The sequence below is a fragment of the Mesitornis unicolor genome, unplaced genomic scaffold (genome assembly GCF_000695765.1).
Source record: "Mesitornis unicolor isolate BGI_N332 unplaced genomic scaffold, ASM69576v1 scaffold37538, whole genome shotgun sequence".
In the NCBI taxonomy this organism is placed as follows: Eukaryota; Metazoa; Chordata; class Aves; order Mesitornithiformes; family Mesitornithidae; genus Mesitornis; species Mesitornis unicolor.
The window spans coordinates 113934-124321 of record NW_010200527.1 but is presented as its reverse complement, the minus strand read 5'-3'; the positions used below and the strand labels follow the sequence as shown (position 1 = coordinate 124321).

General features: G+C 41.5%; 1 protein-coding gene across 1 annotated transcript in view; it reads left to right on the top strand.

Moving 5' to 3' along the window:
- MCTP2 (multiple C2 domains, transmembrane 2) overlaps positions 1 to 10388 on the top strand; it is a gene marked incomplete at its 5' end in the record, with an annotated part of 82741 nt that overhangs the window by 35013 nt on the left and 37340 nt on the right. The window contains 3 exons of the mRNA XM_010189789.1: positions 2682 to 2783; positions 3508 to 3582; positions 4392 to 4511. Of these exons, the coding sequence (XP_010188091.1) occupies positions 2682 to 2783; positions 3508 to 3582; positions 4392 to 4511 (297 nt within the window). The remainder of the gene's footprint in view (positions 1 to 2681; positions 2784 to 3507; positions 3583 to 4391; positions 4512 to 10388) is intronic.

Here is a 10388-nt window from a genome sequence, read left to right as displayed (position 1 = left end):
CTGAACCGTGCTGGCTTAGCACGTTGCCAAAACTGTAAGAGATGTTTTTCTCTGACTTCTTTGCAGGGCTTTTACTTCTTATCCAAATGAAAATGCAATGAAGAAATGCCATTTTGTAGCCTGCTGTTCTTCTCTTGTGCTTTTTTTCCTCTGAAGAAGGTCAAAAGCTAGGATATCTGTATGAATGTTTAGTCTTAGGCTGAGCTATAATTGCATTTCTTTTACCACACAAGTCAAGCACTTAGAATTAAAGATGCCAAATGAAGCTGACTGTAAAACTGTATTTGCACTGTGTACTTTCTGCCCTGTTCAATTTTAAAATAACAGCAACACCAATAATGACACCATTTTAAAAAGTTTCCCAAGCAACTAACAACTCCTATTTCCAAAGACAAACAGAGATGGAAGTTATTTGTTGTTTGATTTGCAAGCTGCTGTGTGAACACACGTGCAGACACACCCAAAATGTTCGATTCGGCTCTAGCTCTTGAAATAAAGGGTCTTTTCCTCAAAGTCAGAAGCATTTTATGAGTACAGAATACCATGATATCAGACTTGGACCTTCTCGGTAGTGACAGCATTTCTTTCCCTTGTTCTAGCAATTTAGCTGCATACGACAGTTTTTCCTTGTCGGTTATGCTCTTGAAAGATGTAAGAAAGAAATATATCCCGAGGAATGCAAAGAGAATTTCCCACTAGTCGTTTCTGCTGTAGGATGAAATGCTAGGAGAAATATCTGTAACTGGAATACACGGAAATTCAGCCCAGAAATTAACTATGGCAAATCAAGTATCATACTGTGATACATATTGGACACCAACATCTCTGCAGACACGTAACTCCTATCCTGTAGCAGGAGTGTCCGTGAACCAAAGCTCTGTCTAAACCTGCTGCTGGTGGCATCCCCTTGGACCAGAAGGTTGACAACCACAAACCAAATCCTTCTGACCTGTATCTCTACCATCAGTAAATCCACTTTTCAGTTAATTTGGGAAATTGAACAAAATCTTTAGTTTCCAAATAAGTTTTGTTTTGGTTTTGTTCAGTAGCTTTTAAAATAATTTTTGCCCCTGCTTGAGGATGGGAAAAACAAAATAGCAGAGTCCTATATGATGGGTTGATGATCCTATGTGTGGCATTTGGCCTGTGACCTTCTGGTGCTGTTCCATTTGGCCCTAGGAGAGAGATGAGCCACTCCAGCAGCAGTTCTGGTTTGGGGTTTGCAGATTACCTGAGCCTTCTGGTCTGCAGAATAGATTTTGTCTGCCACTTCCTTGGGAGCTGCAGAATCCTTTGCCACCAACTCCAACCTTACGTGTACTCCCTTGCAGTGGCAGCAGAGGTGCTTTGTGATCAGTTGAATGCAGTACCTATGATTGTTATTATTTATTGATAGTAAATAAATTCAACACATGCCTGCATGACTCCCAGCATCCTGTTAAGCAAAAAGCTTTGGGTGAGATCTAGTTAAAAGCTGGAGTTCCTGGTTGGACACCACAGAGGATGCAAAGTTGGTCCTTGTGAGAGCCCTCTCCCTTTCCAGCTCTTAGCCAGAAATCCCATCTACCCTTGGACGAGCTATTTGGGGCAGAAAGGGTGGAGCAACACAGGGATGGGAGGTGACCTTTCCCTTGTCTCCTGAAATCACTTGTTTCCCATTATGTCCTTTCCCCCCCCCCTCCATACTCATTTCTGCTGCGGTTTATACGAGTGCCTCTTCTAAATGCCAGAGCAGCAATAGCCATTTTAAATATGGTTGCAATTTCATGCCCCCAAATTTCCTCTGTTATCTTTAATCTTTGATCATTACAGTCCCTGAACATAGCTTTTTGGTAAGCTGCCGTTTTTTATGTTACTGCTGTTTAGAATTAACTGGTCTGCTTCCTAAAAAGCCAAATGTTTAATCAATACATATCCTACAGTGTATAATAAATACATTTCTGCCATCACTTTCTGAAGAGAGAATGCTTTTGATTTGAGCCAAATAGTTTACAAAATGGTGAGGGAGGGTGTTTTTTTGTTGGTTATTCTTTTCCTTTTAATAGATGTTCAATGCTATGGGGCCAACCGGCAGATTAGAGTGTAGAAATGATATTGAAATTCGGGGGTGGGGTGGGGAGGGTGAGAAGTCTTTTACATGAATTAGTTAATTTTGAACATTTGTTACATTAGCATTCGCTCCACTTAAGCTGATTAATTTCTTTGGATTGCGTTTGTTTCCTGGGTAGTAATTTGACAACCTTGCAATAAACTAAGCGTTAAGAAGCGGGTTCGTGTACTGGAGTGTGCAGTAGGTAGGTAAGCTGTTGTTTGTGGCTCTTGTCCTGAACTTTGGAAGAAAAATCCCATTTTAAACCTGTAATAACGGAGGCTGATTACTTCCCATCAACTCTTTGGCTTCCAGGGCAGAATTTTCAGGCTGGTTATTGCATGCACTTCTCTACTATAAAGTACAAGATCTGTAAATTAAAGTTGGACCATAAGAGATTTAATCTGCAGTTTTATAGGTCTCTAATCCAACGAGCATTGTGTATTTCAGGCTCTGTGCATATTATAAGGGTTTGGGGAGGTATTTTTTGTACTTGAGATTTTATTTATATATTTGTACTGTCTTGAAATTATACTGTGAATTACAGCCAGGAAAATATTGATGCTTTTTCTCCCACCTCCCCAAACTGTAGATTAGAAATGGTAAACAAAGTTGTTACACGCTGAAGAATAAAGACTTGGAGCGTGCTTCAAAAGGAGTCATCTACTTGGAGCTGGATGTCCTGTTTAATCCTGTAAGTTGCAAGATTTTCTCTTTGCTTATCACTGGTGTAAGAAATGCATGAATCTGCAAGGATGGGGGTGGAGAGAGGGGATCCTTTAAAAACCAGGAGCCAAGCAGGAAAAGTCCTGACCTGGTGGTGAAGGGGTGTTTCATGCCGTGGGTGAAGAAGCGTTGGGACATCAGAGCTCTGTGGTGTCAATCCAGGTGATGGGACAATGCGGGGGCATTTTTGGGCTGACAAGTGACCACAGGCGCCTTAGGAAGGAGGTGCCAATTACTGTATGCCACCACTTCATTGGCAACAGCCACAAAAGGCCTTAATGTTTAGATTATTGTACTTTACTTTTAACACTTACTTTTTCCCCAAAAAGCTGACCCACAATGTTCTCTTCCCAGGGCGTTGACAGTAAAATTAATGAGGCACGGACACAGAGCACTTAGTTTTTAGGTGGCTGAGTCAGTCTCAATTGTTAATGCCCTACAGCCTTTTACCAAGTTAAATCCTATTTATTAAGGCCATTGTGGGCTGCAGCTCTGCTCTTGCTGAAGCGAGTCCAGCTTTGCCCAATTTAACTCGTCCACATCTTTCTTAGCAGCTTCTCCTAAGTCACATAGAGGCTGAGAAGAGTGAAAGATTCTGAAATTCCTAATCGACACTGGTGGCACAAAGCTGAAATAATGCACTTTAAACTACATGACATATTTTAATTTATTTATTTTTACTTTATTTTTAGATAAAAGCAAGTATTAGAACATTCAAGCCCCGAGAAAAGCGCTTTACTGAGGAGAACCGCAAGTTTTCTAAAAAGGTGCACGTTGTGTCTGGTCTAAACTCTTGCATCTGTGTTGGAAAGATTTGAATTGCAGTAGTGTGGTTGTAAGAACAAAACCTATTTATGCATAAGATGCTGAACACATGTAAATCCTGTGTATTTTTGTATATATTAAAAGGTTTGCTTGTGTTAACAGGAAATTACTTTCTGGTCTAGTTTGCATCAGTAGTTCTGCTTCGTGCTTCAGAGTGGGGAAAATTATAACTGTGGCACAGTTCACAGCACCCAAAGCATGATGAGAGCCATATTCCCTTCTTTGAGAAGGAAGAAACCAACTCCAGATTATTTTAAAAGTCCATAGAATTTTAGAACAACGGGGTTTTTTTTATTATTTACGTTTCTTAACTAAAGGTGCCTTATTTAGTATAAAGGCGTAAAATGCCTAAAATTCCCTGTTTATTTCTGTGTACTCAGCAAAAACATGTAGAGAAGAGGTTCAGTGTTTTGATTAAATTCTTTCTGGCCCTTTTTCCTGAGCCGTTGCTGTATTTTGGGAGTTGAAGGGGAATGAAGGTAGGTTTGTGTTACTGTTTTATTTAGTTTTGGCATCAATACATGCTTTTTTTTTTTTTTCCTAAAGATGAGGAAAATCTGGAAGGTTTGGGTGTAAGCAGAAAGCAGACAGGAGCTGGAGAGTGTCTCTGAAATAGAAGCTTTATTTGTAATATGTGCCCTGGCATGCATTTGTAGCTTGAATTATCCCTGTTTCTGAAGCAATAGTAGGATATTAGTGTGTGTGATTAAACTCCTCTTCTCCTCCCCTCTTCCCACTAAATATTTATCAGATCTTATCAAGAAATGTTGATCGCGTGAAAAAAATCACCATGGCAATATGGAATACGATACAATTCCTTCGGAGCTGCTTTCTCTGGGAGTCCACGGTGAAGAGCGTGATAGCGTTCGTGGTGAGTGGATTTCTTCTCTTATTGCATGAAGCTAAGTGCTATAAGATCTCAAGTGTTACCATGCCTTCCTCTCCATCGACCTAAAGCCCTTTATCACTTACTGTCGTTGGTATTTTGTAGCTGCAGGGCTGTGGGTTTCAAGGCAGCTTGGGCCACGTTGGGCCTGATGGGCATGGAAATCAGACCTTCAGGAAGAGCCTTTCTTCACTTGGCTCACAGCCTGCATCTAGCACTGAGGATGTCCATGGTAGTGGGTGGGTGACACCACCCTGTAAAGGCTGCAACCATGTGATGTCTCTGGATTTTTACTTTTTTTTTTTTTTTTAAACATGGCAAGGCTTTAAAAAATGGGAAGGAGGGAGGTGGTGGCTGAGAGGGTGTTGCAGGGAGGTGCCTTCGATTTGGGTGATGCAGTGAGCTTGTCTCTACCATCTTCCATTGCCATGAGGTGGCTCTTTGCTGCAGGATCAGTGCCTGCTATGGCTGTGTCCCTATGGCAGGTAAGCAGCTCTGCAGACAGTGCTTGTTGCAAATCTCTTCTCTTGATGACGATAATACATTGCTTTAAAAAAAAAAAAAAAGAAAAGGAAAAGACTGGTTGGTGAGTTCTGCACTCTGTGAACAAAAAGCCAAGTTCTCCACCTGCCTGTCCCACTTTTCGGCTCTCTCCTTTTCCCTCTTGGTAGTAAACACCCCATTTGCAGTTTTCTCATAATCCACTCAAGCACAAAAAGGTTCTGCCTGCTTTTTATTCTGCGGTGTGACATTTTCTTCATGCTTGAAATGTTTGGCATGCCATTAAAGGTTGCAAAACCATTTTGTGGTGGTCCAGCGTGCAGAAAGTAAGTTTTTGAGCTGTTTGTTAAGCAAAATAACAGCCACATGTCCAAGATTTCTCCCCTTTTACTGTCTATGCATTACAAGTCACTTAAAGGTTCTTCTGAGGAAAACACTTCAGTGTATTTGCTACAGATGAGTAAAGTGGACCATCCCTGGTTTTAAGCCCTGTCTTTCACCCTGTAGGTTACTGGCATGTAAGAGTAGGTGGGATGAGAGGGTCTTTACTCTGTATAATTTTATTTTTTTAATTCCTGTTCCTTGATGCTTATTTAGATCATATCTAAAGTTAATGGTTCAAGAGGTGGTGGAGAGCAGAGCAGCTGGTACCTCGCTGAAGCAGGTTGTGCTCTATGTTTGCCCACACTGGGGCTGGAAAGGGAGGGACATATGTAAAATCCCAGTGGTGATGTCCTGCCATCACCGTTCAGCAAGAATCCAGGGACATAGTTAAGAGATTTGCTCTTAGGAGATTTTGCACCTAAATACTTAAGTTCTGTTTTCTAGACTTAGGAATAGTTTGAAAGTGGTGGAGAGGCAGTAAAATAAGAATATGGGGAAAGTGGGTCTGCAGAAAAATGAGTTTATTCCTAGAAAAAAGGATGGTGAGCACAAAGGCAGAAGGTTGCAAGTTACAGATTATTGACATCTCTGCTGTATACTGTAATACTCCTGGTTTCCTGATAGAAGGTGGGTAGTGAGAAAGGAATACAAATACATGACTCCAAGAATAATTAGAGTGAGTTTCTTCTACAACCAAAAATTTAATTCTATCTGACTTTCTCCACATGGAAATAACTCAGCTCTGGGACTTAAAATGAAGTGCTAATTCTGTATCTCTCACTATTTCCAATGTGTGTGTTCATAGTAAAAACAAAACAAAACAGAAAATACACATAGCGTGGTAGGTGCAGCATCCCTCCCTGCCTCAATCTGTACATGAAATCTACTCTAACAGGTTAAATAAAAGGTGTATCAGATACCATGTTTTAAAAATCATGGTTCCCCAGCAAACAGCATCTATATATCTTTAGTACTTGGCTTTGAACCAGCTTAGCCAGTGCCATACTTGTCCTTATTGATGACTTGCTCTTAGCTCACTCTGAAAACCAGAGGTGCGGAAGATGCACAAAATTTCTCACCCATTTTCATCTGGGTTTGTGAAACCATTGCTGGTTTTGTTTTTTCCACCCCCATAGACATTGTCTCTTGGGCCACTGGGAGTAACTGCTGTGACCATATTCTACACATTCACATATCTTCACTGTCTTCACTGTAATAATCCCAGAGATTGGGTGGACCCCCCTCCCCTGTTGGATTGCCCTTGGTTTCCCTCTACGGGTGGCCGTGCCCCTTCCTTCAAGGGGAAATAAAGGGGTGGAGGAGGAGGAAGACAAGCGGACAGTATAATCACATCAACCTTCTTTTCTTAAGCAATCAGACAAAAACCACTGCCAGACAGGAGAAAATATTTGTAAGAGATCATCAAAGCATGGCAACAGGCGAGGACGCGGTCTCTCACACCTTCCTGTTTTAGTCTTCATTACAGCGCACCTCCCTCCCCATCAGTGCTGACAGCTCCGAGCGTGACAAGGACATGAGCTGCTACTTCTGGGTGCACAGGAGAAAGGGACAGAGAAAGAGGGAGGAAACAGAGGACAGCACAGGCAGGACACAAGTGAATGAGAAAAATGCTATCACTGTGTTTTCTTATTTATGAGGTACATCCTCCCAAGCTAAATTCCTTTATTAAGTTGTAATGGTGAGGGGAGACAGTATCAGAACATGAGTAGATTATTTTTTTGTGCTATAAAAGTGAAAGTGTATTTTTCATTCAGCCTTCCGCAATTTTAATCTGATGACTTTTAACCTGAGTTAATTGTATAGGCACAGAGGATGCTGATCAGGCCTGCTCAGGCACTAGTAAAATCAGAATTTTTTTTTTAGGTTTAGAGGTTTTGGAAAGAGGATTGAAAGGGAGGTGAGGTGAAAAGCAAAATTTCAGTTTTGGTGATATTTACCCTGTGCATAAAGGGTTTGATGCAAATTGTGTTACACCAATGCCAGAAAAAACATCCTGGGTCGGAGGAAAGAGTCACACGTTGGTTTTCTGGATTCTTAATAGCGGGCATTTTGCGGTTGACTCTTTGTTATCCTACCCTGGACAACTTGCTCCTGGTTTCCAGGGTGAATGTTGTGTTTTTAGCTTGGTCCTCATCACTCCTTCCTCTTGTCACACCTTACTCCACTGAGACATCGCTTCCTTGCTGCGTTACTGGTGTCCAAGAAGCTGGAGCTGTGTAGTGAAATGTACCTAGGGAAATGTCTGCTCAGGAGTCATCTTGTATATCTGTGCGATTATAAGCTGTTTGTTTTTCCCACTCATGCATATGAAAACCTGTGTTCTTACCTTTCTGTTGCACTTTAAACTGAATTCCTGGTCCTTCCTTCCTCAAGCAAACACTCCCTTCCTACTCTGCTCCCCCTTCTTCCCTGGTTGTGGAAGTTAAGTCCATAATAACTGAATCATTCTTACTGTACAATATGTATTTTAAAATATTTTAAAAGTTAATTTTAGTCACAGAATGATTTTCATGAGGAATTATGCATCATTGCACATTGTGCTTGTGATTTTATACAACATAATTACACCTTCTATTGACAGTTTTCTCTGCATTAATGGTAATTATGTCATTTAATGAAATTACAGTAATTGCATTAAAAAAACTATAATCTGGTGCAAATTAAAAGGATATATTGACTGCAATTTTTACTATCCTACTTTTTTTTTCTTTAAAGTTTGCCTGAGAGTTGCAGGAGATGTTGACAGGATTAGGCAAACGATGGGAAACCAGCCACCATAGCACCTCCGGTGCGACTGGCAGCGCTCGCTGCTGATTTGCTTCAGGGTCCCTGCACACTCACCCATGCCAGCACACTTCATTTTTACTGGCAGCGCGTCCCACCATGTCAGGTTTAGGCTTTTTGCTAATCAAGGCTGCTGCCAGGGTGGGTACAGGTGGGAGCTATTTTTCAGGCTCAGCCCTAGCTGACAGCCTGGGCTGGCCAGGCGAGGAATGCAGTGTGCACAGGCAGTATTTATTTATTTTGCAGTGACGTTGCAACGTGGCTGATAATTATTTTATGATGGGTTAGTACAAGAAGGAAAGGAAGGAATGCGTGGTAATGCAACGTAATGGGTTGGAAATGTGGAGTTTCTGGTCAAACCAACTGCAGTTGTTTTATGGTGGGCAGCTGGGAAAATGATGGGTGTGGGATGGTTTTGGAGCAGTTTGGGCTTCCCAGAAACCCAGCTGATGCGAGAGTCGGGAAGCCCTGGGGGTTATGGATGCCCAGCAGAGCTGCTGGGGGTTGTGGATGCAGCAGGAAGCCCACATTTAAGCTTTTGGGCTCCTTGCTGCAGCAGTGAAATTTTGGCAGCCTTTATTAAGATCTCCAAGGCTCTTTAAGTCTGGAAAGAGCTGAAAAATGCCCCATTTTTTCACACTGACCTCTTGTGCTTTGTGAATTGGAAGCCTGAGGAGACTCAGGGCAAACTGGGTGAGGCTGTGCACATATGTGCATATGATGTGCATGGGATATCAGAGGAGGTAGAGTTCAAGCTCCGCAGCCCATGAACTTGTGGGCATCTCAGCTGAGTGTGCCATTTACCATGCTGCTGCTTATGCTTGTGATATAGGAGCTGGATCTGAGCCCAGTTAAACTCATCTCACAGAGGAGACACCAACCATTTTATTAGACATGAACAATTTTTAATCCCTGTTGAGCTGGGCTATATTTATACTGATGACCTGCAGGCAGAAGGCCGTTAGCTTGTTGACAGTGTCCTCTAAAATCGCTAATTACATATCAGTAAGAGGGAAATGTTCTTTTCCCTCAGGAAAGATGTTTGCTAACTGAAAATCTAAGCCTTCTGGAGTTTACTTGGGGTAAGGCTTTCATTCTGCATGTGGACAAGCGACTTCTGCATGTTATGGTTGCACTTTCCCAAGCAAAACACAAAATGTTCCAGTCCTGTTAGTACTGAGCATAATTCATAATTCAACCCTGGACATGACAACAATATGTGCGTAAAACATCCAATTTAACTTGTGCATTGTTTTGCAGCACAAAATGATTTTTTTTTTTCCCTTGATGGGAGGGAAGTTAATCAATAAAGGGAGATTTTTGGGACAAAAGTTTAACCGGGAACATGAGGAGACTATGGGGAAGGGAGCCCCCGGTAACAGCTATAAAATCCAAACAACTTGGAATAGAGATCGAGTCACCAAGCATCTCTTGGACCTCCAGCCAACCAAGCAGAGGACAATTTTCACTGAGGCTTTGCTCGTGATTTATCAGTAGATGGTAATGATTCACGTTTCTATAGGGTGGGGAAGGAAGATGTGCTCTCACATGAGCTTCCCTAAAATATTGCTCATTTTCCCTATGAATTGGCCACTAATTTTGAACAAACAGCTTCCTGATACAAAGCACAAACCACCCTGCCATGACTACATGTGTAACTGATGAGGAGGGTAGTGCCTTTTTCTCCCTTTTATTTTTTTTTATCCTCATAGCTGAAGATGAAATATAAATCATTGTTCCCAAACTATTCGGGAACAGCATTAAAGTAATGGTAGATTAAAATGCTTCCACATTAAAAAGCTAAATAGATGTAATCCTAAAGAGAAAAGAATGAGTATTCTTCAAACAGTGAATAGAGAACTTGGAAAAAGAAAAAGCTTAAAAAAGAAAGGAGAAAAAAAAGTATTAATGCAAAAGAGATGGTCTTTACTTCCGCTTCACTGTAGAGCTTTTGCTGAGGGCTTTTCTCAGCCCATTTGCAGCTTGTGTTTTGCTGCAGTTTTAAAGAAGCAGTCAGCAAAGGGCCGAATGCAGTTCCTGTTTAAACAGAGGAGCTGTAAAATAACTCTCTGGTTCAAAAATTTGTTCGTATTTAAGGCTAGAGGTGGAGGAGCAGTGAAAGGCAGGGTTTGAGGAATTTGACCTAGTATGCAATTCTTCAGAGCCCCTAAC